The 21,293-nt window shown below is 35.8% G+C and overlaps 1 protein-coding gene across 5 annotated transcripts in view; it reads right to left on the bottom strand.

Moving 5' to 3' along the window:
• Nucleotides 1-21,293, bottom strand: part of LOC125670482 (dynein axonemal heavy chain 3-like) — a 63,465-nt gene that overhangs the window by 41,384 nt on the left and 788 nt on the right. For all 5 annotated transcript variants that reach the window (XM_056161581.1, XM_056161582.1, XM_056161584.1 and 2 more), the window contains exons 2-36: nt 20,800-20,898; nt 19,948-20,131; nt 19,626-19,725; nt 19,333-19,489; nt 18,864-19,053; nt 18,692-18,767; nt 18,438-18,557; nt 17,390-17,515; nt 16,848-17,043; nt 16,456-16,635; nt 16,179-16,321; nt 15,959-16,064; nt 15,641-15,819; nt 13,748-13,841; nt 13,304-13,394; nt 11,891-12,081; nt 11,228-11,459; nt 10,774-10,985; nt 10,393-10,484; nt 10,143-10,257; nt 9,594-9,764; nt 7,829-8,091; nt 7,525-7,726; nt 7,032-7,238; nt 6,756-6,870; nt 6,388-6,583; nt 5,077-5,185; nt 4,456-4,746; nt 3,610-3,701; nt 3,268-3,469; nt 3,003-3,155; nt 2,673-2,895; nt 1,955-2,085; nt 1,427-1,843; nt 990-1,151 (exon numbers count right to left, since the gene is read on the bottom strand). In XM_056161581.1, the coding sequence (XP_056017556.1) occupies nt 990-1,151; nt 1,427-1,843; nt 1,955-2,085; nt 2,673-2,895; nt 3,003-3,155; nt 3,268-3,469; nt 3,610-3,701; nt 4,456-4,746; nt 5,077-5,185; nt 6,388-6,583; nt 6,756-6,870; nt 7,032-7,238; nt 7,525-7,726; nt 7,829-8,091; nt 9,594-9,764; nt 10,143-10,257; nt 10,393-10,484; nt 10,774-10,985; nt 11,228-11,459; nt 11,891-12,081; nt 13,304-13,394; nt 13,748-13,841; nt 15,641-15,819; nt 15,959-16,064; nt 16,179-16,321; nt 16,456-16,635; nt 16,848-17,043; nt 17,390-17,515; nt 18,438-18,557; nt 18,692-18,767; nt 18,864-19,053; nt 19,333-19,489; nt 19,626-19,725; nt 19,948-20,131; nt 20,800-20,898 (5,817 nt within the window). The remainder of the gene's footprint in view (nt 1-989; nt 1,152-1,426; nt 1,844-1,954; nt 2,086-2,672; nt 2,896-3,002; nt 3,156-3,267; nt 3,470-3,609; nt 3,702-4,455; nt 4,747-5,076; nt 5,186-6,387; nt 6,584-6,755; nt 6,871-7,031; nt 7,239-7,524; nt 7,727-7,828; nt 8,092-9,593; nt 9,765-10,142; nt 10,258-10,392; nt 10,485-10,773; nt 10,986-11,227; nt 11,460-11,890; nt 12,082-13,303; nt 13,395-13,747; nt 13,842-15,640; nt 15,820-15,958; nt 16,065-16,178; nt 16,322-16,455; nt 16,636-16,847; nt 17,044-17,389; nt 17,516-18,437; nt 18,558-18,691; nt 18,768-18,863; nt 19,054-19,332; nt 19,490-19,625; nt 19,726-19,947; nt 20,132-20,799; nt 20,899-21,293) is intronic.

Here is a 21,293-nt window from a genome sequence, read left to right as displayed (position 1 = left end):
CAAACTTGAATCTGTACTATGTCAGGAAGCTTTTATGTAAATTTCTACTTTCCTGGCCTAGTGTTTCTTGAGTAGAAGATCTTTAAAGATTTTCCCTCTATATTTGCATGTAAAACTGATCCCCTATTGTGGTCCCATCCTACCATGAAATAAAACAAAATCAAGAACTTCAAGAGATCAAGAGTAAATCTATGTAGTTATAAAGAAGAAAAAAATTGGAATCACAATTTCCCATTGAAAGATTAAGAATTTTGACAAAGTTCAAGCCATTGAGAGTCACCTGTACATGATTTTAAACGTATTGCTACCTACTACTACATTTTGATTGTGGAATGCTAGCTTAAATCATGGATTATTGGGAAAACAGTCACCCACAAATGAAGTGACTTTTAGAGATTGAACAAACATATTTTGCAATATCTTACCTCCTGCAAATTTGTAGTATTATCATTGGTTTACATCGATCACATGAAGACCATGTATATTCCATACAACGACAATGGAAGCCATTAGTTTTTATATACACGCTTAGTAGACGAGTTATTTCCTTTGTCATGCTTACTTTGGTTTCAAAGTAGCTGACTGCTCAGTAACACAGCCGAAAACTTTGGTCAAAGAACCAACCATTAAAACTGAATGCAGACACTAGGCGTAACAAACGCAAGCAAATTAGTTTTTTTTTTTTTTTAAGTCACTTGTGTGTGACGTCCTAGTTGTTTCAGATCAGTGCATCCCTACATGATTGCTCATAATCAAGCAGATTTTATTTCTCATTTATGCTATATGAAAAAGGCAGTTGGTAAAATATATTTGTTCCATGGTTTGCAGTTGACCTTATACGGTTTATACGTAGTCAATAAATTCCATATGGGGCTCGAGCTTCGCTCTCACCCCATATGGAATTTACTGACCACGTATAAACCATATTCGCTCATCTACAAACCATATAACTAATAATACAATCACTTATATGTTATGAATTTTTGTACCTTGGAGATTTTACAGCTCTTTGGTTTAGGGTGGTTGGGATCTGTGCCACTGACAATGTTCCTGAAGTATGTATCAAACTTTTTTCTGGAGTCCCCGTCCATGGTTCCTCCTACAGTCCAGATTAAGGAGAATAAAAACATTCCTTGCATCCATAGGGTGATCTGGAAAAATAAAATAAAAGCTGATAGTGTTGTAAGCATACATATACAAAAAGAGAAATCATTTTGACTTCTATAGCCATTCATACAAAGACTTCTATAGCCATTCATACAAAAATGTATGCAGATTTTTATGTATATTTCGTATTTGAAAAAAGGTCATAATGAAATCGAAGTTTGTACTGGACTGACGTTCATGACCAGGTAAAAGAAAGAAATCATTGGACTTGTAGTTTCTATAAAAAAGATTGCTTTCCTTTTAAAGGTGAAGATAGTACCTGTTGATTGGTTAGAGCATTAGGATTAGGTTCATCTCCCTCTGCTGGGGTATGCTCAAGAGTTGTTCGAATCTCGTCCTGGAGGCATGTATACAATCTCATTAAAGACTGAACAAGATGCATTTCTGAGGTGTTGACAAACATTTTACAATTATGTCTAATGAAGTCCAAACATGGATCAATCAACCACTCAAACAAATCATTGATCATGTCACGGTTCTCCTGCGACAGTTTTTCGGGAAGTTCATATTGCATGTACGACTCTTTGAATGGCCTCCATCCCATCTGATGGGGCTCTAGATAAATCATACCACAGCGACTGACTGTGGCAGGGGAGGCCTGCTCTAGATCAGCTGGTTCAAAGATCAGGTTCATCTTGTTGCTCATCTGGATGATTTCTCCACTCATTAGACAGAGCTTGAAAAAAAATCAATCAATGCTGAGGCTAGCACTAACTGAAGAAAACTTCAGTCATCAAATTTCAATACTCTGAATCATTTTGTGAAAATCTTTGATATATATCATTACCTTTTTGTTGTCATCAAGTACTGTGTTCATATTTTCAATCCACACGGCGTCCACGGGGCCATCAAACAAAATCCACTTCCTGTCAGTGTTTGGATTGCTAGCATATTCTCTAAAGGTGTTGGCCAAAACTCCTGTCAAACAAAATATCAGTTACAGTGCTGACTTTGTAGACTCCTGTCAAACAAAATATCAGTTACAGTGCTGACTTTGTAGACTCCTGTCAAACAAAATATCAGTTACAGTGCTGACTTTCCAACCATCAGACTATCCAGGTATGAAAAAATTACATACTGTTAGAGGCAATTAATTATGTAGGGGCAAATTTTCATTCTTCAAGAAAATTAAGAATGTCTGGGGGATTTCATTTTGTGGCTGGAGAGTTGCAATTCTTTAATGTAGATCAGTTTCTCTTGTTGGTGATAAATTTGAAATATGAGTATAAGCAATGAAAATTAATGAATCTAAAGTAAACTATATATACACCAGAAAATTTTTGCCACACGTTATATTTGCTAAAATGCAAGGAAAAACAATTTCATCCCATTAAAAATTTGCCCCAAACCATCTATTACTACTTAAAAATAATTCATAAATTTATGTCACCCAGTTTTGAATTTGCTCTGACACTTAGAATAACAGGAAAATGATTGAAAATAAACTTGTGGCAAAAATTTCTTCGTACATAATATTTCAGATTACAATTGCTTAAAAGACAAACCATCTGTCCACTCATGTGACACTGGATCAAAACATCCATACAGCTGTCCCATAGTGATGGACTTTGGGTTGATGATTCGGAACACAGTTTTAAACTCCTCATACAGTCCCCCAGCCTGTAGATCCCCTAGGGCCTCAGCAAGGACTTGGTAACCCTTAGTTTTGCCACCCAAGGGCTCTCCCACAATCATGAGACCATGACGCACCAAGATCATTTCATACACCTACAATACAAAGATCGCAAAAATACTTTAAACTCAAGTATGGATGATCAATAACACTGGGTCCTCTAAACTTCACATCACCCTACCAAAGTTCAAACACTCTTTACCTGAATGATTTTGTCTAAGAACCATGGCACACATTGTAATTTCCTTTTTCGGGTATTTTCTTTGAGGGCTTCCATAAATAAACCATAATCTGGTTTGGGGCATACCACTCCTGGGAACAAGTCGGAGATGATACCCTCAAACAGTGGAACATCCTATCAAAATATAAATCCCCATATTTAGATTCAGTGTAGCAAATTCAGGATATAGTAAATCAAAATAGTTTAATTATATACAAACTTGTAAAACTAAAATAGAGCAAATCACCTGAGCCAAGAACTTGGGTAGATTAACATCCATGATGGCTTTCAGGAGGAGGACAGATTCATCTTCATCTGGCTGTTTCAGCTTGAGATTTCCAGCAGCTGTCAGCACAGATTTAACAGCTCTCATACCGTAGTCATAGTGATGCTGGGAGGATAACTGCTCAGAGCACAGTTTGTACACAGCTACAATCTTATTGGCCAAACTAGAAAGATATAGTTTACTCATGTAATTTTCATAAAAAACTTGATAATAAGTGCACAAACACTATAATGAGGAAACAAAAATCTCAACATTTCAACTTTGAATTTTCTATATTTACTTTGCAGATATCTTGGTACCAACCTTCTGGCATCAATGAAACCCATGGAATACAGGGAGATTTCTCCAATCATCCCGTAGTCTGGGACCATCATAGCAACAGTTCTGAACAACACCTATATATAGAAACATACATGGTTGCTTCTTCATTTAAAGCTTTATATCCACATGATATTGCATTTGTAAAATTTGAGTAGATCTCTACTAGTTATGGTGGAGCATTATAAGTACCATTTGACATTGACAAGAATAAATTGTGACTGAATTACAGTGGCAGTATACAGCTATTGAGAGGGTTCAAAGACAAAACGCTGTTTTGCCTCACCCACAAAGGGATCTATTTTCCAAAGCTCAAGGTGGAGGGCAACAGATCCATTTGGGAGTCAAACAACACAGCTGATGTCAGAGGACCCAATCTTTAATCTTTTTGTCACACAACATCATTTTTTCAGGTCTCTTCTATGTTGAGGGAAGCAATACTCAAATGATGTCATAATTCAAAATTGTAGAATCATGTACTACGCTGCAGGTTAATGGAGGAGTCTCAAGTGGCACTAATGAAAAATGCCAATCAGCCGATAGATAAATCCTGATCCAATAGATCAGAGTTTATAAACTGGAGAGTTGTTGGGAATTGCATTGTTCAATAGATCAGAGTTTATAAACTGGAGAGTTGTTGGGAATTGCATTGTTCAATAGATCAGAGTTTATAAACTGGAGAGTTGTTGGGAATTGCATTGTTCAATAGATCAGAGTTTATAAACTGGAGAGTTGTTGGGAATTGCATTGTTCAATAGATCATACAATTGGAAAGAGTTGATGTATAAAAGTTAAACATATTTCTCTATATAACAGCAATCCATGACAGACCTTGAGATTATCTGGCAGCTCCTGTCGTCCTGCATAACCTGGGTTCATGGTAATGAACATGGTACATGTTGGATCAAGGGAGAGTTCTGTCCCCTCAAACATGAAACGCTTCAGGTGTGCTGCCACAGCCTGCTGGATACTGGCAATCTGCTGGGCCACAACGGACAGCACTTCAAGCTCAATTCTGTTAAACTCATCAAAGCAAGCCCATGCACCAGCCTGGGCCAGACCTTTGAAGAATTTACCCATGGCTTTGTAATCCAGACCATCAGAGCAGTTGAATACCACACACTGTAAAGAGAGTCAATATGATAATGAATACCACACACTGCAAAGAGAGTCAATATGATAATGAATACCACACCCTGTAAAGAGAATCAGTTTGATACAGAACAGTTTCTAATTTATTGTAAATTCACATTTTGTGGTATGAGTCCAAGAATTCAAATCCTCCAAGAAGAAGAGTGTGAGCTACCATAAATCAAGAACCTCATGAACATACGAGGTCTTCTTAACCACAAAAATATGTCATTTTACAGTCTTCTTTTAATTACAGTAAAATATTTGCAAGATTACATGGTCTGAATGGTCAGTTGATTGTGATCCCGTTATAACACTGACCTGTTTAGCCATAGCTTTGGCCAAGTCTTTACAAGTTTCCGTTTTCCCGGTTCCTGCTGGTCCTTCTGGAGCACCGCCAAGATTCAGCTTCAGGGCACCCATCAGTGTTCTGAATAAAATTTCCATCCATTAAATAATGTAAGACACAATGTAAATTATTTTGAGAGATACATACCTGAAAACTATGATATTGTAAATTAAGATTAATTATTACTCAATTATTAACAACAATAAAGCACTTCAGGGTTTTTATACTTACAATATGAATCTTTATTTTACAAATGCACTGTCAGATGAAAAACTTCTAACACATATCATGGGTTTGCACTATCTCACATGAATAATGAACATTCAAATCCTGAATACCAAAATCACCAGTCTCCAATAATTGTCTTATAACGTACCCAAAACACGAGGAATCAAGTCAAATAGCTTTTTTTATAATGTAAATAAAGATTAGAATATTTCACTACTTGCTTTGAAAGAAATAATTGCCAATAAATGTTACAAGAAACCAATTCAATCTTACTGACTAGAAGGTGCTTGTTCTACAAGTAATCAATTGTCCACTTTTCATGCATTATCAGTGTACATGTATAAATACTTTTGAAAAATTTCAACATGTACCAGTATATAGCAACAACAACAACAAAATGAAAGTTTATACAGTATAACAAAGGCGACTTATTTCCTGAAAGTTGTTCTCCCCTATAGGTCTTTTCTTTTGTTACCCTGAATTTATCCTTTATCATATTGCTTATCTAACATATTGCTCATTATGTAATTTATATTAATTAAAGGGGACCTTGGTGAAAAAGCTATTGTTTAACCTTTAATGTGTTACAGTGGAATCAGTGTATGGATTTTCTTAAATCACCCTTACCCCCAAATTTACATCCCCACAAAAACTTATCCACAATTTCAAGTTTCTTTTTCAAAGCTAGACAAATTTTATCCTGATTGCATTAGGTATCTATAAACAATGTTATTCATTTGTCACAATATTGGTTTTAGAAAGGCAGTAACGGAGTTGTTTATTTCAGGGAAAAACATATTACATGTCTTTAATTCAATATCATCATAACATATATAGAATGTAAATACAAGCAGTATCACATTACAATGGCACAGTCACAATTATAATCCAACTGCAGCACAAAGAGGGTTGCAATGATTTTTGCTAAATACAATGAAATGAAAACATACAAGTTTGCACACATTTATAATGCATATCAACTTTATCAGAATAAACTGATTATCAGAATATCCAGCATCAAATGACATGAAACTGTTCTGATTAAAGGAACTTACCTGTAACACCTGTCAGTGAGAGGTGTGATGACAAGACGACCTGAGTTACCCAGGTACTCGTAACCATACTTGATGTCTGTGGTAATCATGCGCACAATGACATCATTCTCCCAGTAGTAACGTAACTGAGCCAGCCACATGAACTCATTCGGGTTGGAGACTTTGGCCGCTGCCATTTCCTTCACGGTGTCACGTGCTGTAAATCAACGAAACTGAATTTTTCTACTTTCTTCAGCTGTTTTTGAATGTTTTTAATTAATTTAGTGGAGATGCATGTGGTAGATATTATGTTAGTCATCTTTAATGAGAACTCTCAGTCAGATGTACACATAACAAGTCAACCATGGTACTCTATGACCACTTCTTACCATGTACGTCTATCACAGTCAGAGCTCCAAGAGTCACTCTGTGTCCCGACTCTAACTTTCCTCTCACCAGCTGGACAATCTGGTCAATTTGACCATTACATACTAGAAGGTATTTCTACAAATTATCAGAAAAAAATTATTCTTTAACATTTCATAGAAAATCAATGAACTTGCAAAGCACCAGATAAGATTTTAAATAACCTTAATGTAATTTTTCTACCATCTCGTACATAAAACACTCTACATTTATCATATCTAAACATGAATACTGCATACATCCAATCCATCTTTCTCCTTCATAGCTTCTGTGACCTCAGAAGTCCAGTAGATGGAGCTAGCACAAATGACAACCTGTCCAGGCCACTCCAGTACCCAGCGGTTTCGCGGTGTGGAGGAATATGCCGCGTTGGAGTCCATTATGACCTTTCTAAGACTGCTGATCATCACATCCTCCACCTGCAGCAGCCACTTCTCCACCATGCCCTGTTACATGCAAAGTGTAGAATGCTTAACAACCACACTATGAGACTTGTTAGACCTTTAATCATTACATTTTCAGAATCTATACTGATTAGGTTTAGTTTTGTTTGGTTTTTTTATCACTGTTATATCATATATTATTTCATGCAACAACCTGAAGATGGTAGATCACAATGAAAGCATTATTAATGATTTCAAAAAATAAAAAACACAAAATCAGTTCTCAGTTTTAGAATTATAACATCTATCTATCTAATTCAGATATTAATAAATCTAAATTTTCATTTACCTTTGCTTTGGCTGGTATAATTTTGGTGTTAAAAGGCACAATTTCATTTTCAGCTGACACCATGCCAAGAATTTCTTGGGCATCATTGAAATCCAGTCGGCTGATGCCCTCAAAACATTTCTTCAGATGAGGCTGTACTCTCATTGGATCCTTAGTCTCAGACAAAATTTCCAACAGTTCGTCATTGGACAAGAAGAAAAACCTGATGAAATGATGCAAGTTCATTAATTTCACATGTTTCTTGAAATTTCAATGAGCACCACAGTGAAATAATCTTACAATCATATCAATCTAACAGACCAACCTTGGGAAATAGAGACGCTTCTTCTCCAAGTAGGCATTGAGTCCCTTTTGAATTTCCTCCAGCAGGACATTGGCATCACGGAATCGGCTCAGCATGTTAGGCTGATCTGTGGCTACCAAACAGTGAGTGTCTTTGATAGCTTCTGTCATGATGTCACGCCAGTAACTGTCCACAATGCCAAACTTACGGCCTTCCTCTGGCATCTGGGCCAAAATGTCCTCAGAGCTAAAGATTGGCTCCAAGTACAACCATGTGGCCTGGCACTGTACAAAATATAAAATCACTAGAAATTTAGACAATGAATGAGTCGGAGTCTCTATTCATGCATTATAAATCATTGAATCCTTGCTACAGAGCATTTTCACTTTAAATATGTATATGGTTAGGTACAATAATTTATGGTTGTGGGATTGGAAGACAAACAAAATAAATCACTACGTCTTCTGTATATTCATATTCACATAGATTTACACGGTTATTCTAACATGAAAACCAGATGGCAAACATCACAAACAGGCCCTGCATTGTGGCATAATTCGCTAAGTTAAAGGTCCATAACTCTTTCCAAAAATAGGTCAAAAATGCCGAAACTCAGACTTACTCTGTAACCCATTGATATAAGTTCATGTATAAATTTTCGAACAGCTGCAGGAACATCTTCACAAGTCAAGGGTTATTGATTCGTTACCTCGCACTAACGAGGTAACGAATCAATAACCCTTGACTTGTGAAGATGCTGCAGGAAATGCCAGAGAAAATCCAGATAAGACAGAGGGATACACAGGCTGATCGCCATTGAGCACTTGCCTATAGGTGGGACCCTAATAAGGTTCATACACACTGTAAAGGGGGGAATATTCACTTGGGTTTTATTTTTGCTACATTCGCGATCATATTAACGATCACGAAAATAAAACCACCGCAAATTGCTGTTCAAAGTATTTGGGAGTATGAGTTCATACGTGGGAAGGGGATTATTCACAAAATTTAAACCATCAAGAAATACCAAACGATAAAAATTGCAAAATTTTAGCTCCGCAGGCAGTGAAAGCCCTTTACAGTATATGTTGTAGTTTTGAACAAATTGTATTTCATGTCTCATGGATAAAACTGTGATTAAAAAGATACAGTCTCACAAAATAAAAGTGATTAACAGTGACTTGAGAAAACTCAAAGGCCACACAACCATAAAGACATTTTAAGAGGTCGAGAATTCGTGTTTTTGAGACTTACAATGCACATCTAGACTGATCTTTTTTTTTTTTTTACTTTTACACTAACTGGATACAATGTGCAAATGTAGAAAAATTCTGATTAATTTCATTTTCCCTGGTAATTTAATCTCAGAACTTTATTTCATCTGATATATTAATAAAGAAACTAGCTATCCTTATTCATTTTTATCTGTTGCAGTGAAAAAATTATTAAAATGTATTAAATACTTTGAATGACAATTATTTCTGTATAGCATTCTGTTTTGTTGTGCACACTTCAGCAATATCATTTTGCACCAAATGAGGAAAAAAAGGAGATCTGGAGATTTTAGCTAAGCAGATGGTTAAAGCCTTTGAACATCTGGTGAAGAGTCAATGCTATAATTACCAAGTTGTCAAACCATATTTTCTTAATGGTTAACAATGGCCTTCTCCCAGGCAAGGTCCATGCAGTGCTAAGATCAAAGTTTGAACCATCGAAAGTCATCTGTACATGTAAATAATCTTAACAGATATTTACAAAAAATTCCTGGCATTTCATGCTTTCTTACCTTGAGCCATTCATCCAAAATGTCCTGCATGGAGACTAGTTTCTCCTCCCATTCCTTCATTTCTTGCTCAAATGGTTTGATGAATGGTGATCCTCTCATTGTCTGGGCCTTTACAATATGATCATCCAACAGTACTTGAATGTCATCTGGAGCTGTCAGGATTGATACTCCCTGCAAGTTCAAAAATACATCATATAATTACTTACTGTATACACTGGAAAGTGGTTATACTCGCAAGCTTATACTTTCAAAGGTTCTGAACCAGCAAATATTCAACAGTTGCATTGGTGTTTAACATCAACAGTTTTTGTTAGCATTGATAGCAGACTGAAGAGGTAATGGAGTGAGAGTTTCCCTTTCTATAGAGAACATGTGTACAATGAATATGTATGAGATGTACAATGAATATGTATGAGATAGAAAAATTCTGCAACCCAACATTCCAACACCACAATTTATAACTTTAAGGTCATGTCATAACATGGGACAGACAATACAGCCTGTATTCAACATAAGAATGAGAAATATTCCTGTAAACATTTTGCTTACAGTTTCTCTATATGGAATCATCTCAAACATCATGTCTTTCCATTCAAACTTCATCTTCTCCATGGCCTTCTCCAATGAGTGTTCCTTGGCGGCAGCTGCTCCAATCTCTTCCAATCTGTACAGAAAACAAAGTTTTCACCACATACACACTCAAAAACATCACCAGAATCTTTCAAACTTCTGTTTTAGATTACATGTAAACTATGAAGATGGGCTTAAAACATTTCCCACTGATGTCGTTCCAACTTACCTTGCCAGGTGCTTAGCCAAACCAAACTCTAGCATGTTGTTCAGTGAAGTCTCTCCCTGTGGCTTGATGTCTGTTCCAACAATGTTACTCATCTGTAAAATAACAAAGCAAATGAGTTTAGCATATTTGTGTTTTTTCAACAAAGCATGCTGGTTTTTAAACTTGTCAATATTACAATTAATTTCAAATTTCACTTTAATGTGAACATTTTTGCTAAAATGAACTGATGTATAAGATAAGATAAGATAAGTTTATTCCAATTTTGGGCCCAGAGGGCATAACAGTAAGACAGTTTATAAAGAAGGAAATTCAAAAAAGAAAGAAAGTATATATTGTACAGTTATTTCCAATCAAATTCGTGTATCATCTTTAAATTCTTACCATCTCCCAATGCCTGTCCCTGATACCAGGATTACAGATTGTGTTAAGGATGGGCAGGTGCTGCTTGAATTTGTCCACCTTGTTTTTGACTGTGTCGGCCACACGCCTAGGTCCAGCCTGGTCATTGAACTGCTTGGTCAGTTTGTACATAGTTCTCCACATATCTCCTACATCATTTTCAATCTCCTCAGAATTCAAGTTCTGGAATGGACCTAAAACAAAAGGTATAGTGTTTTAATCTAGACTTACCTAAATATTTCAAACCTGAAACATTTCTGTTTGTTACTACTCTCTACGATCTAGGAAAAAAATATCGTTTCTTGGTCTCTTTGTACCTAGCTTTTTTTTTAATCTGAAAGTTTATAAATCATAACTAACAAATCAAAACTCTTCAATCAAGTACGATAACATGCATTGAAAAATAGGCTATACAAGTAGTCTAAGCTGTGTTTACCATTCAACCACTGCTCGTGTTTCTGCTGGAATTGGTACGCTGTGTTCCACAGTCTCTCATATGGTTCTTTGAGAGTAAACATGGTCTGCAGGTTAGGGAAGACACTCAGCTCCCATTCCAGTAACTGTTCCTCTTTGTTGATTTGTTCAAGCTCTTCTCGAGATCGCTCAAGGTTCTCAGTGATGGTGGCCAGTTGTTCTGTGTTATTTCTCATAACTTCCTCACTCAAGAACTGATAAAAAAAAAAAATCAAACTTTTTCATAAAAATGTCACTTTTAAAACTTCAGATATTGATGCAGATTGTAAAAAGAAAATTATATATATATATATATATATATATATATATATATATATATATATATATCATTAAAAACCAACAAAACTCAACAGAGGTCAAACAAATAGGATAAATAACACACACAACATGGAATTCCATATTGGTCATTATATATGCATGTGTGTGTGTGTGTGTCTATATATATTGCAAGAATCCCAATCCACTCAGCTGTTAAACTTAATTTGATAAAATTGACAAAAACGAAATTATGGCATCAGAAACATGTTTAACCACCATTTTTGGTTTAGTTCACATATTATGAACATGGAAAGTTGCTCCAGAAATCTGCTAAATGCATGGTAAAATCTTCAAAATGTTAAGTTACCTCTTTCTTCTTGAAGGATTCCACTTCTTTCATGTACTCATTGAGTTTCTCCTCAAATGCCAATGTTCTCTTCCTTAGATCCTCCTCAATGTGATCGCGACGGTTAGCGATACGGGAAGTGGAAAGTTCAAACACTGTTTTGATGTGGTCCGGCCAGTGGAATACAGTACTGTTCAGTTTTATATCTTCAGCTGTAATCAAAGTCAGGAAATAAATCAACTTTTCCAATTTTTGAGGTTTCATAATTATGTTGTCAACAAAAGGACCAAAGGCCTTATTGATCACTTCAGTATTGTTAAAAGTATCACTAGCCCCAAGGACTGCAAAATCTATGATAATTTTATAATAAACTTCCTGTTCAGCATACCTGCTATTCAGCAGCAGTATCAAACAAGATGTGTTCTTAAAACACAAATGCCCCTGAAAGTACTCATACCTATGAAAGCCTTTACAAGATATGATATATGTTATAATAACATTATATGACTATTTTGGACCCATCCTAGAGTCAGAACCGTTGGGTTATGATTTTCACAATATTGGTACATCCCTTTCTGCTTTTCCTAAATAATTATATACATTTAGTTGTTATACTGTATCAGCAAAATTAAACAAGTTTTTCAAATGACACAGACAATAATTACTATGATAATTTTGACCTTGGAATAAAAAGTACAGACCTTGGGATCATGTCATTTTCAGTTTTGGTAAAGAGCTACCTGCTCCTTCTAAATATCCATTAGTTTTAGTTGAGTATCAATAGCATTAAAGATGTTTTACACATAAACACTATATGCCAAATTTGGCCCTGCCCTGGAGTCAAACCCTTTACCCCAGGGATCATGAAATTTACAATGCTCTACATAACTATGCATTTAGTTTTTCTTACAGATGTGTGCCTTGTAGAGAAACTTTTTGAAAACTGGTAAATTTTTGGCAGTTTTTGCCCTGCCCCTATGGCCCCAGGGGTGCAGGAGTCCTGAAATTTTCAATTTATGTCCCCCTTATCTCAAGGACACTTCATGCGAAAATTGAAAAGAACTGAAATGGTAGTTATCAAGGAGTTAAAAAAGTTCAATTGTTAATGGATGACGTACACAGACCAATAGGAATAGGTCACTTGACTCAGGTGACCGAATAAAACTAAAAGATTACCGTATAAGCAGAATTTTTAGTGAGGATTTAATTTTGGCATTGTTAGCAAGAGTGATGAGGTCGCTAAAATTCAATATTGCTAACAATTTACTCCATATTGGAGGCATTACCTTTCTTCTATGGAAATTATAAAATCGCTAAAAGTAGCTCTCGCTAAAATATATACCCATAATTTATGGAAAAATTGCAAAATCTATGTCTCGCTATAAATACCACTTCTACAGTATTTGTAAAAAATGAACAAAATTTTGTCCTTACATGGGAAGATGGCATAGTCCAAGAGGAACATTAGACGACTGGCTGCATCTTCAATTTCATCTTTCAGTTTGTAAACCGTAACATCAGAGGACTGCAAAAATTATAATTCTAACAAGTAAAAACTGTAGGCATACTTTTTTCTGCATGGAACAAATTTCTGCAAAGTTTGTAGTCTTAGAAAATCTGCACACTTGACTATCAGTGGACTTAAGTTCAATTATAAATGATAAGATAATAATTCCCTAAATCAAAAATAATCATTTCTAACAAATGCATATCTATGGCATTACAACCTCATGGACTAAACTGCAAAAATACATCTGCAGAATATTATGACCCTGCCCTGTATCTACCGAATGCAAAATGATGAGATAAAGTACCCAGGTACCAATGCTGCTGGTGACAATCATTTTTAGACTGGTTTTTTTTTAAAATCTTACTCACTGTTTTGAGGTATTCTTGTAACCCCACTATCTCCTCCGTTGTGTCTGGTACATCACTGACTTTTTCTGCCATTTCATCATAGCGACGACAAATGCTAGTGACAAAGAATATAGTTTTTCATTTTCATGTTATAATCATGCAAAAGCAATAGTGCAAAACAGCTTTGCCATTGCATTTTGCACTGATTAAATTTCCGTGCTGAATTAATCTGAATAAAATCTAAAACTCCCTGACAAATCCCTCCATTTGAAGAGCACAGTTGAAAAAAGGAGATTTTTCCACATAAAGTCTACACTCTGCTCTCATGTGTGTTATGTAAAATTAGACTACATGTGTGTTATGTAAAATTAGACTACATGTGTGTTATGTAAAATTAGACTACATCTGTGTTATGTAAAATTAGACTACATGTGTGTTATGTAAAATTAGACTACATGTGTGTTATGTAAAATTAGATTACATGTGTGTTATGTAAAATTAGACTATACATGTGTGTTATGTAAAATTAGACTACATGTGTGTTATGTAAAATTAGACTACATGTGTGTTATGTAAAATTAGACTACATGTGTGTTATGAAGGTTTTTGTCTATAATCAATTGACCAACCACATGAGAATAGCCAGATACATTGACGGCTAGATGTGGAGTCAGACATTGGTACAGTCTTCATTAGACACAATTGTTTTGCCAGTTACCCACTCTCCATCCTCATCCCTGCCTCTCTTTGGGGCTACTCATGTTTTAATTCTGAGGAAATTTGCCCCTACATTACTTTTAATTACAGGTACAATTACATAAGTGCATAATGACTGTATATTTACTATATACAGTGTATAGATGTATTTGCTACATAATATGAAATATAGGGACTGATATGCAATTCTATGATCAACATGGAGTACTGCTGGCTTTGTCAATTGTGGGAATTTACCCCAGTCACTGCTGTTCTTGCTCTTGGGATCAGCCCAGAGCATCAATTTGTATGATTATCTGCTGGGATCAGCTTTGGGCACTGCTCTTAGGATCAGCCCAGAGCAATAGTTGTCATGTCACCTGCTAGGATCAACCCCGGGCCTTTTAGTTCACCCACCAGGATCAGCCTTGAGCATGAGTGTTTTGGTGTTCTTGTCTCGTGGATTTAGCCCATGTCTTTGAATTTAGGTTGCCTTGGAATCACCCCCTGGCTAGTGTTAAGGATAGATAAAGAATTAAGTTGTACATGGTATTGGAATGAGAAACCCCCTGATGCCCACTGTGTAAGTGTAATGCTAATGTGTTTGTATAACATGTTGTAAATTTGAGGACTGTTAAATGATACGACTTTATAGGGCTTACGGCGGGTGTGACCAGTCGACAGGGGATCCTTACTCCTAGGTACCTGATCCCACCTGTTATGTCATGGGATCCTTACTCCTAGGTACCTGATCCCACCTCTGTTATGTCATGGGATCCTTACTCCTAGGTACCTGATCCCACCTCTGTTATGCCATGGGATCCTTACTCCAAGGTACCTGATCCCACCTGTTATGTCTTGGGATCCTTACTCCTAGGCACCTGATCCCACCTCTGTTATGTCATGGGATCCTTACTCCTAGGTACCTGATCCCACCTCTGTTATGCCATGGGATCCTTACTCCAAGGTACCTGATCCCACCTGTTATGTCATGGGGTCCTTACTCCTAGGCACCTGATCCCACCTCTGTTATGTCAAGGGATCCTTGTTTGCCTTACTCTTAATTTTATGCTCTTTATGAGATTGGTCACTGTTTGTTAACTTTGCCTTTTTATTCAGTATGAAAATAAATCTTAAAACTTAAAAAATCCTATGGTTGTATATAATTGAACAAAATTATTATGAAATATATACTGATTATTAACAACATGAATTTACCCTCTGTTCAATTCTCTGTTTTCATCCACCTCATATATAATGAGCCTCTCTTTGAGTCTCTGGGAACGTGCACACAAGTCCTGGTTGAGGTTCTGGCAGTCCAGACAGAACATGCTTAGGGGCACAGTGATCCTCAACAGTGAAATCTCATCCTTCAAGTCTTGGAAACTGTTGATTTTCTATAAACAGAAATAAAACAAACTGCAAGTAAGAAATGAGAGACTCTCAAATAATAGACCTGGAACTTTAAAAATACCTTGACACCATGTATCTACTTTTTATGTTTCATATTCTAAAATCAACAGAAGTTTATATTACCTTTTTGAAAGCTTCAATGGAGTGGGTTTCCCTTAAGAAGGCAGATACATCTTGGTCTGCATTGTTGTTCAGCAGATCTGAATATTTCTTGTATGTGTTGAGGTACCTTAAAAATTTCAAAAACCATTTACTTCATCTGTATCAAATAAGGAACATCAAAGTACTTGTTACAGAATCTGTACAGTAGTACATGTTCCATGATAATACATGTGACACATACTTTTGAGGTCCCACTGTGTTGTGTTTGAAGATTTCCATCGCTTTGTCTACATAATCTGTCACCAGACTCTCATCTATTTTGACACTACGGAGAAGAAGTTTTGGAGTAGCAGACCTCATGTCTGGGAACAGTTCACATTCCACCTGAAAAAAAGAAGATGGCCAAAAACAGTAATTTTAGGAAGAAGCTATGATGATGGCACATTTGCTTTAAATCCTCTGAAATACTTCACATCTTCGATAGAGAGAAGACAGTTAATACTGAGTTTTATACTTACCCTTGTGAGGCCCTCTCCACTGGCAATGATCTCAGAGAAGCATCTCAGGATGATGTCCCTAATCTCTCTAAAGGGTGGGTCAAATACAATTTTGGGTTCCTCTACCCTCAATTTGATGATCATAACCTGAGTCTGCACATACTGTAGCTCATCAAACACATCTCCAAATTCATTACCCTCCTAACAATACAAACACATTTTGTCATATACAACTGTAAAGAAAATTTTTACAATTCATTTTCAGTTGTAAGATAGAAATTTTCTATTGCACTGAACCGTAAAATTATCTCTCTAAGTACAGGCAGTATTCTATTTTCTGCTTGCTAACATCAACAAATGTGATCATAAGAAATTATATTTTAAGATCATTTGAATCAGCATGTCAGACTGACCTTGTGGATTGCAAAAAATGCAAGGAAATCTGCAAGAGAGTTGATAACCATACTACGGAGCTGAATGGACATAAGGGCTGCCACACAAGCAAAGAATTCCTCCACCAGTTCAGTTGAGTCATCAGCACCAGGAGGGACAAGGTCTTGCCACAACTCATTCTTCTCCAGGAACACTTTGGCACAAGTTGGAATCCAACTGAAATAGCATCAAACATATGTAATCAGTCTCAATGTCATAAATAATAGTTTATATACATGTGTTAATATTTTGAATCATATTCTTAGTATTGTATGATGCTCTGACTTATGTAGAATATAATATCTTCATGGTTTGATTTCATGTGGACTTAATGTCATTGTTGTATTTCACTTTCTTTTGTTCAAGGAGGATTTAAATTTATGGGTTCATCCACATCACAGAAACAACATTAAACACCCATGAAAACCAATAATTTTAGTGTATAATGAATGAAAGAACTCAATTTCAATATACATTCTGAAACAGACATGAATGTCAATCTGTGACAATAGGTATATCTAACCTTTTCCTGAGCACTTCATGAGCATCCCAGCATTGTTTCTTCACAAGGGACTCAAATTCTGTTGGTAGCAGAGGCAGGTCAGCTTCCATCAATTCTTTCAGGTTTACAAATCTCAGGTCACTGAATCTGAAAATACAAAGTGTTTATCAAGCACACTGTCTGGGTGTCAGTTAAGTGTTTATCAAGCACACTGTCGGGGTGTCAGTTAAGTGTTTATCAAGCACACTGTCTGGGTGTCAGTTAAGCATTTATCAAGCACAATGTCTGGGTGTCAGTTAAGTGTTTATCAAGCACACTGTCGGGGTGTCAGTTAAGCGTTTATCAAGCACACTGTCTGGGTGTCAGTTAAGTGTTTATCAAGCACACTGTCGGGGTGTCAGTTAAGTGTTTATCAAGCACACTGTCGGGGTGTCAGTTAAGCGTTTATCAAGCACACTGTCTGGGTATCAGTTCAGCATTTATCAAGCACACTGTCTGGGTGTCAGTTAAGTGTTTATCAAGCACACTGTCTGGGTGTCAGTTAAGCATTTATCAAGCACACTGTCTGGGTATCAGTTAAGCGTTTATCAAGCACACTGTCGGGGTATCAGTTAAGCATTTATCAAGCACACTGTCTGGGTGTCAGTTAAGTGTTTATCAAGCACACTGTCTGGGTGTCAGTTAAGCATTTATCAAGCACACTGTCTGGGTGTCAGTTAAGCATTTATCAAGCACACTGTCTGGGTGTCAGTTAAGCGTTTATCAAGCACACTGTCTGGGTGTCAGTTAAGTGTTTATCAAGCACACTGTCGGGGTGTCAGTTAAGTATTTATCAAGCACATTGTCTGGGTGTCAGTTAAGCATTTATCAAGCACACTGTCTGGGTGTCAGTTAAGAGAGTAATAACTTGTGAAACTAGTACATCTATTCTTATTCATTTCAGCAAAACCTCAAAATTTTTATAAAGCAATGAGGGTTAAAGTATACATACATATTTTATGCATAAATATGTTATAAACTTTTGACATATTTAAGATTCCTCATCAATTACATGAATAAAGCTACTTACTGGTCAAACCATATATTCTGTAGCTCAAGCATGATGGGGTTTGTAATAAACAGATGATTTGTGTTGTAATCCTTCAGCTCTCTATAGTCTTCGTGCCAAGGAACAGGAGCCCGAACTATCCTGTCATTCAAATGGATAAATCCTAATTCACCAACAATCTTACACAATAAATCATAAAAAAAATACATATACTTATAGAGCAAAACATTAAACAGACATGAATGAAATTCACTGGGTCAAAAAATATTGTTTACCTCAGGGGGAAGGGCCATGGGGTCCATTCAATGTGAAGTCTCTCTTTTTCCTTGGGATCTTTCAATATGTAGTCAACTACAATTTTAAGAATAGAGAATGAAACATACTAGGAAATGATGAAATGATTAAATCTATTACTAAATTGCATTTCATATTTTTTTTATGCTTTACCTATTGCTTTCCTGAGACTGAACTCGTAGTCATTGTTGACCTCTTCAGAGAGGTCATCATTCAACCACTTCAAATCAAGACTAGTGCAGAGTTTCTCGGGAATTAATTTTTTCACATTTTTCATGACATCTGGATGTTGTGGGGCTAGCATTGATCGCTTAATCCCCTTTTCTACATAATAATAATATCTCTGAAAATGGAAACATTAATTCCATTAATAAATAAAGTGTTTAGTAGTTATATCAAAAATTTCTTTTTACATTTTTTTAATAGGTCATTCTTTAAAATCATCAGAAAATCTCAATGCATAGATATTGTATGCTATCATTATTTAATGACACATGTTAAAACTGGCTTTCTCAGGTTTGATGGAACTCTGAGGTCAAGACTAAATACTAGCTAAAATATCATTCCCTACCTGTTCATCTTGTTCAGAAGGTATTCCCTAAAATATCATAGAATTCCCTACCTGTTCATCTCGTTCAGAGGGCGTTCCTGTTGCTTGTATAACTTCCTCTTCTATGGCTATCATTATGTCCATCTGTTCATTTGGTGTCATGGGTCGACTGGGAGGTAACTCCTGAATTTCAGGCAAAACATCATGCCCATTCAAGGAATAGCCATTTCTATGAAAAAGGTAAATAAATGGTTGTAAATAACCACCTTGGATCAGTTAACTATCAAAAGGTAATTTCTTTGAAATCAACATCCATGTATCTAATACTAGAAGGCAATTACGTTTTGAGGAAATTATGAACTTACTTGTCAATACCATTGTGGCCATTCATTTGAACTTTGTCGGCCATTGTTTTGCTTCTACCAGGAAGACCATTTGTATTTCTGGGACTTTTCAATGTACTCACTGAAAATAGGACAAAAAACAATGTTTTCAAGAGAAAAAAAACTATCTTTATTCTCCCATAGCAGAATAATCTAACACCACCACCACCCCTCCAATGCTACTTTTTGACACAAAAAATACCAGTCTGGGAAATGACAAATGCATTAAAAGATGGCACTGTGAGGAAAATCAAGTACACCAGCATTGAGACTGATTATATAAAAGGTGGATGAGAGTAGTTACATTTTGTTCTTGTTCTTGTTAGTTTGGGTAAATCCTTGAGCTTTAGATCACTAGCTGTAGGAGTGTAATTGTTTGCTATAGATTCACTGGGTGTCCTGTGGAACTTCTCCTCCTTAAATGGTGCAGCCAGGGTCCAGGATGTTCCTTTCATGATGGGAGGATGTTCACTATTTCTCAAGACAATCTACAGGGGAAACAAATTCATTTATAGCACTATAGAGTTCTTTAACATAAAATTCATTTTATTTGCAGAGTCATGAAATTTACATGGGTACATATGTACCAAGAAAACGATATTTATGCAACCATCTTTTTATGTTCAGTTCATGACCTTTTTTATGTTAGTGAGCTTTGAAATAGACATAAAAGGTATCAGCTTGTTACAAATTACATGTTCATGCATGGCCTTATTAAATATTTGCAGCATAAATGAAATACATATGTATGAAAATATTTATCTGTTTTAAGAAACCAAATAAACAAACACTATCAAATATAAATAGGTGCAAGACAGACAGAGTTTCCTCTGGTAACTCTAATATTTTGTAAATGTAGATACATTTACAAAATTTAGATTTTTCACATATTAAAGATGGAACAATATGGCACACAGTGACATGAAATAGATTAGGGACAGTTGCTAAATTAAGAGAAAAAAAAGATACATTGTCAAGTGGGACATATAATAATGCCTCTAGAAGGACTGTTAATGAATAACCAAACCAAAACAAAAAACAGAACTTTTGCCAATTATATATAATTCATATTGTATATCATTTAATATTCATAAATTAGCCCTAATGAATTAAAAAGAATATTCAACAGATAGAATTTGTTCCTTTGAATGTGTACCTTATACAGATCTGATGGTTCATCCACATGACCTGGCAGTGGTGGTAGACCAGGCAGTCCCCTAGTTTTGCTGCAGCTCTGAATGGGGGTTTCCACATACTTCAAACAAAATAATATGAATGGGTGTTTCCACATACTTCAAACAAAATAATATGAATGGGTGTTTCCACATACTTCAAACAAAATAATAATGATTAACAGTATACAGAGTGTGCCACCACAACAAAAAGTAACTAAATATAGTGAAAATTTCCTCCACCACCCTATAATAATACATAAAAATCCATTAACTAAACATGCAGGAGTTTTACTTTAATGTATATATAAATTCCTTAACCCAGTGGATAGGAAAAGTTTAGTGCTGTAAAGATAAAGAACTTAAATTTGTTTCCGAGATCAGTATCATACAGTAAAAACCCAATCCTGTGGCTAGTCTATACTAGTTTGTAATAAATTACCATCTGAAACCGTCCTGGTGAAGACTGAAATCAGTT

Source organism: Ostrea edulis, chromosome 4, assembly GCF_947568905.1.
Source record: "Ostrea edulis chromosome 4, xbOstEdul1.1, whole genome shotgun sequence".
Taxonomy (NCBI): Eukaryota; Metazoa; Mollusca; class Bivalvia; order Ostreida; family Ostreidae; genus Ostrea; species Ostrea edulis.
Note: the sequence above shows the minus strand (reverse complement) of the source record. Positions and strands in the feature narration are given on the sequence as shown.